We start from the raw sequence: 15,896 nt of genomic DNA, 5'->3' as shown, positions 1-15,896 counted from the left end.
TCAGCCATTGCACACAGCTCCTTTTGTACACAGTGTTATTGTGAGTCATGTTAAATAAATCAATCATGAGAGTCCTGCACTGTCAGTCAGATTTATCCCACAATTAAAGGCTTGGCACAAGGGTGAGAAAACTTCATACAAGAGGTATGCAACCACACAACAGCTGCAACTGTGGGGCATTTGGGTATTCAGGAGCAGAGCAATATGTTGTTGGCAACATGACTCACGTCTCCCGGGAAGCACCATTAATACTTCAGCTTTACCACTCTAAAATGCAAAACAGCTTCTGCTAATATTTAATGGTATTTAGGGAAAGTAACTTTAAAGAATCATATTCTTTGCATCAAAATTTTCTTCACTTTCACCATGTGAAACATGAATGCAAAAACCACTAACTAGCATCACCGTCACGACTGTAGAAATTGAAGAGACTGACATTGTGAGACTTACAATAAAAGCTGTATGAATGGCAATAAACATGTCTGAATTACCCCACTTACTAATATACAAACATACAATGTATACATATTAGTAAGTACATATAAAAAAAAAAAGTTACTCAGAGTTTCACTCTGTGAGGATTCAATTTCCCTTACTTTAAGTCTTACATCAAGACTTTACGAAGAGGCAAAGCAATGCGACAGTGAAATTCCAATGAACTGTCTTAAAAAAGAAGCAAGTAGGAAACAATTCGCCTCCAGTATTCCTCCTCTCCTCCACCCTGACCTGTCTTTCTACACCTAGCCAAATGAATAGTTTGATGTGATACGTATCCTTGCACCATCTCTGATGAAACAATACTGTTTGCACATATCCTTTCTTCATTCAAAACAGATTTGTAAACAGAGAATTGACGTCATTTTAATTTGACTTTGCTCTTAATTAACTCATTCTTTCCCATTAGGAGAGAGTCTTGTGTAAAGCTGGATATAATGACAACAGTATGTGTCACCTCCATTTCCAGGTCACTCTTCATCTTTCTGTACTGAGTGATGAAATGCAAAAGTCTGATGTCTGATGAAAGGAGACAGTCTATCTGGATCAATCTCTATCTCATGTATGATTTTCAAATTTTCCCTTTCATTTTTAAATCTGAGTCGAGGTTGTAGCTGTGAAAGTAAAGTCTGGTAGGGCTGTGTAAGACAGGCCTTGTTCCTGCATCCCCACCCTGCTCCGTCAATATAGTGTAATCTCATCCTGCACCAGCCTTGTCATTCCAGTTCTGAGCTTTTCCTCAGACAGCATAGTGATATTATTTATATGAACATGTCCATACTTGGCTCTCAGCTGTCAACCTTTTTTATTTTAAGACTTCAGTAGATCCGTATTAAGACTAAGCACTTCAGGGTAAACTTTAAACAAACAACAGTATTTAGGGTTTTCAAAGACAGATTAACTTTATCTCATCTCGTATGAGATGTTTCTATTACAATATAGGTGTTTTAAAAACTCACACATCACACGGCAGTAACACACGCTACAGGATTCCAAGAGCTGTGTGCTGCAGTTTCCTAAATATCAAGGAATAAAGTTTTGAATGTATTTACAAATACATTCATGAAATGTATCCATAACAATATCTGTACCTAATGAAAAAGGCTTTAAGATCTGACAAAGGGGACACAAAACAAGAGAGACAAAATAGGCCGATAGTGCGTTGTTCCAGTTTCACTTGCAAAGAAAATCTAACCACATCTTGCCTTGTATGGCACATCTGACAATCTATAAGACGTCAGACTTTCCTGAGACACAGACTGAGCATTCTCTGAAATGACTTTGAAATATCAGCAGTATCTGTGTCTATCTGACAACTGGCAACAGCCTAATTGCTTTTATTTGTGATGCAGGCCCTGGCCTAGAGAGACAGTGGGTACCTCCTGCAGCTCTGAGGGCCTTCCGCTCCCACTGCCTTATACACGAGCTAGGGATTAAACATCTAGTTTATTCTGGAAGCATCCCCCATCCAACAAATGGCAGCTGTCTTTTAACAAGCACTAGAGATATAATGTCAGCACTGACAGAAAAGAAATATGAATAACATGAGAAAGCCGTTTGTTTTTCTCTTTGCTTTCCCAGCAACACTCTGAAACACACACTGACTATTGTGAAAATTCACATAAACACATGTACTACTTCTGCAAAGGCAGGATGCATTACATTTCACAAGGCCTAAAAAAAAGAATCTTGAACAGCTGTATGTTCTAGGCTTATATATGTGGCATTTCCTGACCACAATCCTTCCTCTTTTCACTCTAGACCACAAAAAGTTTGGTGAAACAGCACAGCTGCAAGACAGAGTTTTGAGATCACATTTACTTCCCTGTTCTACTCACCCTTCTTCCCCAACAAATGTGACATAGAGCTTATTTCTCTGCAGGTCTTTTCTTGAGTAACCCATAATCTGGTTGAAGGCATCTTCTAGCAAGTGATCTCGCCTGATGATTAATCTGAAGAGCAAAATAATTTCGAAACAGCAATTCATGAACATGAACCACGCTTGGAAACATTTATTTACACTACAAAGTAAGAGGGTGACTTACTAGAGTACTGATACCTATTTTTGCTGGATAATTTGATCCAGATCAGGCAGCTTCTGTCTGTTAGATCCCTGAAGCATCTGACTTTATATTTCAGTAAAATGTCTCTTGTACAGAGATGTATCATTTTAATTTTTTCTACTCAATTTCCTCCTTATATTACAGCCACAATGGGAAAGATCCTGAAGTAAGCATTTTCAAGTCTAAAATCCTTCTGTAAGGCTGGGCCTTTAAATCTGTCTTGTTGTAAGCAAGAATATAACCTTTTATGTAGAAATCAATCTCTTAACAAGGCAAAAGATGGAGTTGTGTGAAAGTCACTGAGTGATAACTCCAGAACTGAACATCCCTACATTATCCCCAGCATAGGTGTGATGGGACAAGTTTAGAAGCAATTTCAATTATTCCTCCAAAATCAGACTGAGGCATCACCTGTAAAAACATACCATACCTTTTAACAGAAAAATGGTGGGAGTAAGGAAACATCATAAAGATCTGAAATAAGAGGTGGAAGAATCCTACTTACTTAAACATTTCATCTTTTGTCAAAAAAAAAAAAAAAAAAAGTGTTTAATTAGTTTCCTGAAACTTGGCTTGCCTTATATTCAAATAGTGCCTTACGCAGGTGTTTGATCACTCATCAGACTGAAGGTGGGAGCTGTGCCCCACACAGAGGCAGCTTGCCCCTCCACACATCGTCTTGCAAAGCCCTTACTGGCCTTACTGCCCGTGCAGCGATCAGTCTGTGGTTGCAGGGTTCTACCCTGCAGAGGAGGTAGAAGTGGAGAGGAAGAAGCCAGGAACTTGCATGGTACCTGTGCAATAAGAAGACCCAGACAGCAGGCAAAATGTGCTGGGGTCCTTGTTTGAAAAAAAGGAGCAAGTCAGTGTATGCCTGGGAAAGGAACTCAGGGAAAACTTCTGTTTGAAGCCAGGCTGTCTTTCGACTTAAAAATCCACAGTGTGAAGGCAAATAGGTCAGATAAAAAAGGGTGCAAGAAATGTAATACATGTAGATCTTACAGGTAGCATCTTTACCAGCTATTTGCCCATGTATTCATGACAAAATCTTTATAGATTAAGCTTTAACTGCTTATGATTTAATTACATTATGGGACAATAAAGTTCAGTCCCTGGCCTCTTAGGATTGTCTGAACAACATGATTTGAACTCTGTTTCAGTTGTGGAAAATTTTTAAACAAGGTCTTACAAACCAAGTCTGAGCTCTGCACAAATTCCTGCAAAACATGAGGAGCGACTGGCTGGGGAAAAATCATCCCTTATTCTAACAGAAAAAAATGTTTAAAAGGGTTCTAGTGCCTCATGGTTAAGGGAGACAAGTAGAGCAATGATTTGCATGGGAGGAATTGTACTTTTTCATTACAGTTGATTTTGATTTGCCTAAACTATGCAAGTTTTTACCTGGCACAAGACTTACAGAATTATGAAGGTATCTTTGATGAAGATCCTTAACATAACAGTATGTAATCACATGATTGACAAATAAATGAAGCAGGAAAGACTTCATTCTAAGCACTCCAGCAGTCAGAGTGCTGAACTTAAAAATATTAACAGTTTTTCAAGGTGATCCTTCAAATTTAACATTTAATTTTATGAGCCCTCTTTAATAAGAGCTCATAAAAGAGAACCTCTTTATTAAAGAAGACCACAATATCAACACAGGCAAGGATATGCAAAAGATAAGAACTGCTTTTTTTCAACAGAAAAAGGCAGAAGAAAATATAATTATTTATAACATAGCAACTGCTAAAATAGAAGAGTTCATATGACTCTTGTTCAGCATGCCTTTTCAAAAAGCACTTTTTGCTGCTGTTTTAGTAGTATTGTTCATATGAAAATACAATTGTTGGAAATATGGAAAAGAAGAGCTTAGAACTCACTGTATCCTCTGCTGTTAATCACATGCTGGCACTAAGTTTTTTATGACAGGCTTTATATTTCCAGAAGTGCAAAGGTAACCATAACATCTACATTCCTTCTAAAGGGAAGAAGCTTGTAGACATGCAAGACAAGGCAAACTGCCTGAGAAATTAATCCATTTTCATGAGATTCTTCAACATACTTCAATTTCCCTGGGCCTTGTCCATATCCTTTAGTCTCCAACTTCCTGTAAAAGTTCCTCAGCTTGGCTTCAAAATCTCTTTTGTAAGGAGCAGGAGCTCGGGCATTGGCACGCTGAGTACCTGCAGGAATAAACAAAGAATGAGCTGTAGTGACATGGATTGATTAATATCCCATGCTCTACCAAAAAGACTAACAGCATGGGATGTGTTTGGTTTAGTCACCTTTATAAATGAGTAAATGCAGTGTATCTTCAAATACGCTCTGCATCCAAGAATTTCCAGTTGCTCATTTCCAGTAGTATCATGTTTCTAAAGCATGCCATAAAAGTGCAAATCCAGGTGAATGCAAAAGATTGATTTTGAAAAGCGGCACGATCAACTGGAAAGACTTAATTTTGTTTGTCACAGACACTTTACACCTAACCTTTAAAACAGTTCATAATCATGAACTTGCTCATAAATGTTCTGCTCTGTTCTGTTTTTAATATTCTCGGGAAAAACAAGATCTCAGAAATAAAGTATAAATACTGTCCTCTGCTGTTCCCCAGTTGAATATATCACGCTGAAAAAGGAAGATTTCTGGAAATTCCCCAGTGGAAGTTTTCTCTTGGGAAAGTACAAGGAAGAATGGAAAAGGTACCAGTTTTAAGCTTGTGGAACTTTTAATTTGTATCTGCAAGAACACATGTGAAGATCTAAGCGAATTTCTCTTTGAGAATGTGTTTTTGAGGGTCAGTTTCTTAAAACTTTTTTGAGGGTCAGTTTCTTAAAACTAGAAAGATCTGTATGCCCAAAAATTACATACCCACCACATCTGTGCATGCAAGTCCAGTATATGCAAATCAAGCGTTCAGTCTGATCTGTTCTGAATATTACAACTATTAGAACTAAAATCCCACTGGATAAAAACTTCCTGGATAAATTACTTCAATTGATTTAATTGCAAGAAAGTGTGCCAAAGAGGCAGTTAACCCTAGCCCTGTGACTTTCATCTTCTCAACCCTACTTTTACATTAAGAAATTATTTCCCTTTGTGAGTGTGAAGGCATTTCCCCCTCAAAAACTCAGAGGATATTAAAAAATTTCTTATGTCTTACATTAAACATAGGTTTCTAACTACTTATCTGTAACTGGGGATCATCTAACAGGTCCATAATACACAGGAAATACAGTTTAGAAGAACGCATTTTAAATGTGTTTTAAATTGTATGAGTTCTTACATGAGTTTTCTTTTGTCTCCCGGTATGAAACTAAGCCAATACAGAAACATTTCTTGCTCTTAAGGGTGATGGCATGATAAGGTAAAATTTCAGGTTAGAAGAGAGAGAGAACATGCACCCTCACATGGGCACAAGAACAGGGGAAAATCCAGCAGCTTGCTGAGCCACAGCCTACGTGGGTCTGAGAAAAAGGCAACGAGCACATCCTGCGGAAGTGGCTGCTGGAAGAAGCTGCAGTCAGTCTCGTTGCAGAGACCAGAGAGGGAGGAGTGAGATCAGTATTAACACTGAGTGCCATTCACTGGTGTTTAAAAGACCTATCTGACAAGAAAGACACTTGGCACTTGTTCGAAGCTCATGGTGACGTGTAGGAGGACTAGCAAGTGTCAGGGAATCCTCAGAGCTCCAACGGGAACATGCAGAACCCCTCTGGAGAAACAAATCACGGTCTTTGATTAATCTACAGTGGTTATCCTATTTTACTGAGAGCAATAAAGGTTTTGAATCGTATGCTTTCTCAGCTGAATTCTCTAGAAAACTTACATAAATTTGAAACTGTAAACAGCCTTTTAATTATTGGCTTTTTCCCCCTACTTTGTTTATTCCGCGTTGGGTCAAAGTAGGTACAAAATGTAGTCACCAAAAAATGCAGCCAAAGCTTACTTTCATCTTAACCCTTGAGGGAAGTTTTTGCTAAGAAATACCACAGAATGTAAATCTGGTAACGCATTACTTCATGGCTCAGAAATCAGCAGTATATTATTCTGTCAGCACATGACAAGTTCTCATTGCAAATCAGATGCATATGCCAAGAAATTCCTGGGCAATTATAGTGATTACTTCCGCCTTGGGAACAAAAGATGTTGGTGGAAGAGCTAAAAAAATGCAGGTGATGTGATGATAATCACATTTGATTTTCAAAGAGATTATATTCTAAAAAGAGCAGCTTCATGACTATTCATCTTTCCCAAAAGAGAAAGTACAACTGATTGTGACTGATCTAAACAATGGATCCTTAACATGAAACCTCTTGCAGTGCAGCAAAGCCAGTTTAGCTGATGAAAAAACAGAGCCTCCATAGAAGTCATGGGACATTTATAATTTCTGATCAAAAAAAAAAAAAAAAAAAGATATAGAACTTTGTTTGAAAACCAACACAAACATGCGGACTCCCAGGCAAACAGGGAGATTCAATGGTCACTGTATCTTTTTCTCTGCAATAGCATAGAGACTAGAATTTTGAGAAGAATGGGACTAAAGCCATCACTGTTCATTCTTTACAGTGTGCTACTTCTTTGAGGAATAGACAAGAGTATCACATGTTATAGATTAAACACATTTTGAAATACTCTGTTGGACTGAAGCCCTGCCCAGCATGCTTTGGTGTATGTACTAATAACAAAGAAATTACAACTCTGAAAGCCAAAAATGTTTTTACTCATAAGAGACTGCCAGGTTTGTAGTTAGAAGTAAGATGCATACATGCAGATTCTTCCTTTCTTTGCAATGAAGAAATAGAACTGGGAAACAGTTCTAGCTAAACCATTTATGTACCTAAAGCATCAGTTTTGCACTGCAGAATGCCATAAGATCATTAGTATCTTAGGATACTTTCTCTGAATAGGTCCTACGGAAGTCCTATGCCCAGTAGAAGGACGAACTGCCACTCAGGACATACTTACGAATGTTTTTAGTCTGGCCGCCTGAAAAGGCATAGCTTTTTGTCCTGATGATTGTAGACCAGGAAATGCCCATGAAAATCACAATACCTCTTCTGATAAAATGTTCTAACTGTCTGGAACTACCCAGCATTGGTTGCAACCCAAAGGTTCTCATTTATCTATGTTTTTGTTCTCTAATTTGTAGAAATCACCCTAGGACACATCTGATATACCTTCTTGAGAACACGAAGAATAGTGACATTCGTGAACTTCATTATTGTACTTAGCCTTCAAATGTCAGATGAAACTTGCCACATTTGATATAATTTAGTTCTGATCAGAAACATAATTAGTTAATACATGAAAAATCAACTTCCTTCCACTCTGATGTATTTTCAACCTCAAGATGTTCTCATTCGAACTCACATTGAGACACAACAATCTGGCTTTACGTAAATTCATTATCACTTACTGCCCCACAAACAGCAACATTCTAAAGTAAACTTAATAGATCTTGTATTTTTAATTCATCGAGATTGTCAAGATTTGAAGGCATCAAGATCCTGGCATTAGCAGTCACTTGGTTGTTTCACATCAGGGAAAAACAAGTTTGCATGTTTTTACAAGTCAGAACAAAATAATACACTCTGGAGTTGGAATACACCAGTCTTTTCTACTCACAAAACACCTTGTGAGCCCAAGGCAAAGGTTCACGTTTGATAGTCAAATTCAATCACACTGGCTGGCTTTGCTCAAAAATAGGACTACATCTTTTTTGTTCCTGGAGCAACAAGAGCTTGGATCTTCTTAAAGGTTGGAAGTCATTTCATGCAGCATAACGTAAATGAAATTACAGGACTGGCTGTACTGCAATATTTTATAGATACCATCATAATGAAAGTACTGCAATGGAGAAAGACATCAATTGCAAGCTCACTGACCACTCAGAAGGTGCTTCAGCTCTTCTAACATTGCCCATGTAAAAGCTGGGAACTGCAGATAGCAAAAGGTTAGGTTATAGTTTCCAAATGACGGGCTCAGATTCAGGCTGCCATGAAATTCAATTTGGAAAGCAAACAAAAAAAAAATTATCGTCAGACAAGTTTTCTATTGTCTTTGTTCTCTGACTTCTGGGAAGGCAGCAGGATTGTACCACTTGCTTTACTGATTTGGAACTTGTCTTTATTGTGTATGAGAGGTGGCTTCTTACAGCCCCTGCAGAAACTTGTACCTGAGCAACTTACCTGGAGAGTTCTGAGGCGAGGACACTGGTGAGCCTCTTGGGGACTGGCAATAACTAGGATGAAGTAAGGCATGTGGCGGCACATATGACATGATCTCCTCTTCGAACAAGCTGGTAAAAAGATGCAAATAAAAAATAACACATTAATTTGAAAGAATGAATGACATTTTTTGCTTTCTAAGAAGAATCTCTAGTAACTAAGCTGCTTTCTTTCATAGTCACTTGCCTATTTCCACTATGCACACTTAATGTCTTACAGTATAATTGCCATTCCCTTAATAGGATCTTGAAAGTTACAGGAAAGCAGTAGTTACTGCTTTTGGGGGACATTAATATACAAAATGTGATGTTTGTTTTCAAGACTAAAATATACTTAATTAACCTTTTAATAATTTTTCTCTCACTTGGATTGTTATAAACAAAGGGGTAAAAAAACCCTTAGTTACTCATTCCTGGAAAAAGGTCTGTCATACTGCACAAAGACCATAAACAAAGGCAAATATTCTAAGCCTCCAGGGTTAAGATTCACATCTGAACTTGTTGAGTGTATTGAATTGTAACCTTGTTGGCAGAACAAGTCATTTCCTTATTTTATCTTTAGGGATAACACTGTTGCTGAAACTGGTATGGCATCTAGTCTGTTCAGGTTGAGTTATTTCATGCCTCATCTAGTATTGCTACACAATATTTAATGGAAAAAACAATAAACATTTTGCAGCCTAATCATTGCATCTGTGTACAGCCTGTATATATTAACATATCAGGTTTTTTTTGCACTGCTGATACAAGCAAAGCCAAAAACGCCAGAATAACTAGAATCAGAACCAATCTGATACCAAAGCCTATGTCGGATGTTAAACACAACACCGGTAAGATTAAACTGCTGAGACCATATGTTAAATCTATTTTCAAAAATTGAGCTCAAGAAAAAAAAATCACAAGCCAATCTTTTACTATACAGCTTAAAAGCAATATTCAAATAAATGATGTTTCTTACTACATCTGTTCAAGGAACAAATACCTAGAAAAATTTTTGCATGAGATTTTTTTCTAATTGATATTTTCTGGCACTTCTTTTTACATTCACTACCATGTGTTGTTCTCCTTAAAACCTGTGTGAATAATGAGCACAGTGCTCTTGCCCTCACCATTCCTCAGACAGAGTATCATGTTCTGTCTCTGCTAGGAAAAAAATGTGAATTCCAAGCTAACAACTACCATCTAAAAGCTGAACCCCACAAAAATCAAAAACCTGGCCCTTAGGCTTTAGCTACCCCAGCTGCAAGTCCAGGTTCTGAGGGGGAAACAATTAGTCACTAAATCAGTACACTCTGCTCACTGAAAGACTCCTCAGGAGCTGCCACAGCATATTCCACACATGCATCAAAAGCAGCAGTGCCTACCTGAGCAACATGACAAGGTCTGCATCACTGGATAAACGCACCAACCCAGGTGTTCCTTCTGTCCGGATGAACTGGATCTTCTCCCTGAGTAAGCCAAAAAAGAGTTCTAAAATATCTTTTGCAAATAAGGCACCAACGTACACCCCAGCTAAAAGAAAAAGTACAGGGTATATCATAAAAATCTCTGGGTTATGCCTCTGTATTTCAGAAACCATTTTTTTCCCCTTCTCACACCACATCCATGTGAGCAGTAACATATTACAACCAAAAAGCTAGTTTGTTCTCAGGAATGAGTCTCCCGTTGTCTTCATCGATTTGATGCTCAGGCTGCTTCAGGTAGTACAGCCATGCACCCAATAAAAATCAATCCTTCAAGTTCACGCTGGCTGTGGACCTGAATTCAAAGCAGCAAGCGGAGCCCTGCAGGAGGAAATTAGTATTCGGAAAGTGAACTGCTTAAAGAGGCACTGTCATTTTTGAACCTTTGTACAAATGTAAGGCATATATAACAATGCTTGCTTGTGATTTTAAAGTGGGGTTTTCAAAACACACTGTATTTAACACATCTTCTAGAAAACCTTTGCACTATTTCTTCCTCTCTGCCTCACCCAAGCACACACCCCTCCTCCCAAACCCAATCTGCTCACTACTGTGGAATCCACGCATCCTAAACACTGCACATGGTAACGTACTGTGGATTTTTAGAACCTCATTATGGATTTTTAGGATCTATATTGAATGTAATTCTTTGGATGATTTCTTTTCTTTCTCTCTGTAGAGTTTTTTCCTACATTCTAAAATGAAAGCACATCCTATTTATTTTCAGTATTATCAGTACAAGATAGAATTTCTCTCTATTATCATCATCATATGATTTGGCCTTGCTCTTAATGAGGAAAAGAGAACCAAATACAAACCCCTGTAGTTAACAACTATCCCAGTTCCAAAGAGGTAAACAAAACAAAACAGAAAAAAGCTCCACATAAGAACAGTAATATCGGCTCAGATCAGAGGTCCATCCATCCCACTGTCTTACCAGCAACAGTGACAAAGATGACAAAAACAATCCCTGCAATCAGCATTGTAACAAGGGTGAAGACGAGTGCTGGCAGCACCATGCAATTTAAACTGCAGTATGCATTTCTGGAGCACATCATTTCATGCACAGCAGTTTCATCCAAAAGGTCAAACCAAATTTCTTGTCATCTGTCTCTAAAACACTGTGCACAAAGACTTTCTCAAACAATGGGCCTAGTGTAAATTCCCTGATAACTTTCAGTACGTTTACAGCATATTCGAGGGTTAAAAAGGGGCATGTTCAGGCTGTCCACAGCTCCTCAGTTCCTCCTTGCCAGAGTGGCAGTTGTGGCTGTAGCAGAAGTGTGTAATTCAGTGTTTCCCTGTGAAGACAGGTACTGAAGGTCAAGCAACCACTTTGTCAACCCTGCGGTCCCAACACACCAAGACCCAAGTTCAGTCTGGAAGCCCCATTGCTTCTCTAGCACAGTGCTGAGCCAAAACTAACAAACGCTGCCCACCCATGAGCATGGCCCCAAAGTGCCCATGTCAGAGACATCTGCACACTTTCAGAGTGTTAACTCTGCTGGGTTAATGTATGTAGCCCTCCAAATAAATGCAATCTATGACTTCTCAGGGATTACCACTGAGAGCTGTGATTTTTACAACAGTTTTTAAATATATGCCTTTTATCTTCTGTTAGGACAAAAATTATGTTTAAGGTATGATAGGTGCCTTTGCCTGAAGCCCTTTCATATAATTTAACAGCCTCTCAGCCTCTCTTATCTGTGGTGGTTTGCAATGAGATTTGATCTTGACTACGTGCTTAATAATAGTGTAAGTACAATGTTCTCACTCAACCATAAAACCTCTGAACAACGGTCTGCTCCTACTTGTAGTACCCTTTTATTGTACATTTTTATTAGACCCTCAACTTCTTACTACATCTCTTCAACCATTTTACAAATGATAAATCAGGCAGAAAATGTAAGACTTTTTTCAAATGATCTCTATCCTCTTCCACTTGCCAAATACCGATTTTCCTCCTCACTTATGTAAAAATAATAGCAATAGCAATATTTAATATCATTGTCAAACAATCTTGGTTATACTGAGGACATCAAAGAAATAGTTTACAGGAAGTTGTACTAACCGTTTTTCAAAAAAAAAAAAAAAAAAAAAGGCAACTCACAATTCAGGATTTCACTTAGGTCCTATTTCTTTAAGTATTTAAGCAACGACATTGACATAACTTAGTCTCACAATGCATCAGATATGGATACCAAAATTCGCTAAATCAGGGTCTTAAAAGACTAACTGGTAGGATCTTTATAAAAATGTAAGTGATATTACTGAAGCATCAGCTCTGTAAGAATATAGGAGAGGTATAACAGGAGACGCTTTGATAAAATATACTAACTTCAAAGAGGAAGACCAGAATAACCATTTAGCTTATCAGAATGGTTTCTTAGACCGATAATATTTAATATAAAATGAAACCATGTGCATTAAAATCCTTGATCATTTTGCTAAAGCAGATACATTAGACATATTAAGCAATAGTCTTCAGTCTATTTACTAAGTAAATATACCAAAGAATATAGAGTCTCCAGTAACTGAGGAGTTGCAGAAGCCAGCGTATTTTATCCTTTGATCTCCCATTTTTAATCCACAAATCATCTTTTCTTGAGAAGGGCTCAGCTTGTGGCAGTCAAGATTTTGCAATCAGGAAGCAAGGCTATACAAGAGGCAGAATCTGATAATACCAACAAGTCTTTTGAACAGTCTGAATTCTAAATCATCAAAACCAACACAAAACATGTGAAGAAAACAGTATTTTGATTGCTATCAGAGTAAAGAAAGCCAAGCACCATGGGGAAAGGAAAACAGAATAATAAAACTACCAATAATTGGATTTTTTTTTCTTTTTTTATATTATTTCCCAGCAGATAAGTTTGCTCACATCTCAAATCAACCCTGGTTGGATAATTTGCCTGCAGTGATATGCAACATAGGAACTGTTTTGACAGGATGAGAATTGTAGGATTTTTATTATCTTCCTTTTCATTGATTTCTAGCGAACATGAATTCTACTAGTACTTCATTTCAGGGCTGTTAACCAGGATTTATTCAGAGGACAGATCAAGTTTTTAACACAGAAACCTCATCACAAAGCTTGTTAGAATGCAATGCTTTGAGAAACTGCAAAACAGGGCAGCTTGTTGAATTTTGGGCACTTGTAGGATGTGGACAAAAAAGGATCAGTACGTAACACAACATAAATGTGAAAATCATTACTGGCTGCTGTGTCATCCAATATGAACAGGCATTTGGAACCCTGCACCACACTGGCAGCTCTGTACAGGACAGACCCAAACCAACATGATTATTACTACACAACCAGCAAACCAAGGATTTTTAATGTTAGTGTTCAAGTAAGAAAGATACAGTGGTTTGTGCACTCAACACTAATCTCCAGGTAGACAATTATTCCATCTTTTACACCCAAGAGAGTAAACTGAAGTGTCGTTGTGTAGGATACACTTTAAAAGGGATCTCATCACTTTTGGAATTTCACTTTTTCGCATTTCTATTCTAACCATACTGGGAAATCACACCCACAGTGTAACAATCGAAGATCATCCTTCATCAGATCTCATTGGGCTATACAAAAACTTTTATACATACATTTTTGAAATTTTGGAGCAACACTAAAAATTCTGATTGCTCTAAGAATAGTAAGGCCATTAGGTCAGGGCAGCCTTTCTGTAGGCGTGCACTGAGAAGATGAGAACAAAATGAAATGCCATCCTGCCTCACACTCCCAGCTGTACGCATACTCAAATGAATGGGCACATTTGCCTTGCCATCCAGCTGTCCTGGCATGTTTTGAAGACATCAGCAAATCTGTTACATAAGTTGTTCTATACATTTTGTTTGTTTGTTTGTTTGTTTTACCTTCATTTTGTAATACCACATTTCAGCTGTTTCTCTAAACCTTATTTCAGGGAATTACAAAAAAGTACAACAAAGAAATACTGCCCACAGCTTTATGGATATGTTTCTCTCTCACAGGCCAAAATTCTACAACCTGTTATGTGCCACTACTAATTTTAAAGAAAAACTATTCTGAATTCCCATTTTGTATTAGATTGGAACAGCAGATTCCATGAATTTTATTACCTGAGTGAATGATTCCTCGTAAGATCTGGTTGACGCTCTTGTAGAATTTCAAAGATATTGGGCTGCCGCAAAAATGCAACAATCTTGTCATTGTAAGCTGAAAATACCAACAAAAATATTGTGTTGAAACAACGATATACTAAAAGCCAGGATGACATTTCTTTTGGGTTTTGAACAACAATGACAGCAAACTTTATCTTCACAGTTCTACCACCACTTTAGTGGGACCGTGTCAATATATTTATCATGTGAGGCTACTGATACTGCTATCGTAGGGAACATGCTTCCTCTGACAATGAACCAGACCTAATTATGCCATACACTTCCCACTGCTAGCAGTGCTAACCTTGTTAGAAATTTGTATTGCATTTTATCAGTCACACTGGTAGCTGAAGCCAAACTAGAGAATTCATTGCTAGAATAAAACTGCAAGGACCTTAGTTTTCACTGCACCGAACCATATTCAGTCCTACAAGGGCAATATGAAGTGACACAGAGCATGAAGGACATTGCTTACTGTGTTATAAATATACCAGTTAGGGTAATGAAGAATCCAATACCTTGTTTTCTAGTGGTGTATTTAATAGTGATGTCAACAAGGTTCTTTATTAACTACCTTTAGCTTCTCCTCCCTAGCTGTTCAGCATCACTGTAATCTCCAGAGGCTCTTGGAGAAGAGTGAGTAGTGTAGGAGGGATGAACTGCCCTCTGGAGGTGTCTATCTGATTGCACTACTAAGAGACCAGATTAAGTACCTACATATAAATTGATAGACAATTTAAAATGTCATTATTCTCATCATTTGTGTGGTAACTTAGACCTACAATGCTATGTAAGAATACAAGACGACTACACCCTTACACATTACAAAGTTCTTACATGCTGCATGTAGGAAAATGCTGCATGTAGCTGAATATTTTTCACCTCTTCCTCTGAGAAGTAACATGTAATGCTATCCATATTAAGGGCCTGATTAAGTTTCAGAAATGCAATGTAATCAAACAGATGTCTGTACATCCAGGCTCCTCCCCAAACCTTAACCCATACTTCTTTGTGTGCTTACTGTAACTTTATCTGATACTGAGATGCAGCTTTTCAAGACTTTGACCAGACATATAATCAGGCCAGTTATGTCATTTTAGTAGTAACAGATTTTATTTATCAATTCAAATTATTCAAAGATTAATGTTACTCATTTTCTTCTTTGTAACTTTGCAAAAAGACGGAAATAAAATTATTAAATAACTTACACTTCAATAACACCTATACTTTCTTGCTATCATTCTTAGAATTGTAAGATCATATATCAAAATATGATAGTAAACTCATTTTCAGCACTTAACAAACATTATCTAAAGCTAAACATACTTCTGATGGTATAAGCATTTCCAGTGTTGACTTACAGCCAAGTCATATTTGGCCATGTTTCTCAAGTACCAACAGACAGCATGTATAAGGAAGTAGGCTGCAGTCATTCAACCTTCCAAGATGAGCTGATAAATGCTATAGGCAGACTTAGAGAAAAGCTATTGAAATGTAATGGAATGG

At 37.7% G+C, this 15,896-nt stretch overlaps 1 protein-coding gene across 5 annotated transcripts in view; it reads right to left on the bottom strand.

Annotated features, from left to right (window-relative positions):
* HECW2 (HECT, C2 and WW domain containing E3 ubiquitin protein ligase 2) overlaps positions 1–15,896 on the bottom strand; it is a 164,502-nt gene that overhangs the window by 23,024 nt on the left and 125,582 nt on the right. For all 5 annotated transcript variants that reach the window (XM_084523310.1, XM_084523309.1, XM_084523312.1 and 2 more), the window contains 5 exons: positions 14,349–14,445; positions 10,149–10,232; positions 8,747–8,856; positions 4,621–4,741; positions 2,334–2,447 (listed from right to left, as the gene is read on the bottom strand). In XM_084523310.1, coding sequence (XP_084379436.1) covers positions 2,334–2,447; positions 4,621–4,741; positions 8,747–8,856; positions 10,149–10,232; positions 14,349–14,445 — 526 coding nt within the window. The remainder of the gene's footprint in view (positions 1–2,333; positions 2,448–4,620; positions 4,742–8,746; positions 8,857–10,148; positions 10,233–14,348; positions 14,446–15,896) is intronic.

This window comes from Aythya ferina (genome assembly GCF_964211825.1).
Source record: "Aythya ferina genome assembly, chromosome: 6".
In the NCBI taxonomy this organism is placed as follows: domain Eukaryota; kingdom Metazoa; phylum Chordata; class Aves; order Anseriformes; family Anatidae; genus Aythya; species Aythya ferina.
Note: the sequence above shows the minus strand (reverse complement) of the source record. Positions and strands in the feature narration are given on the sequence as shown.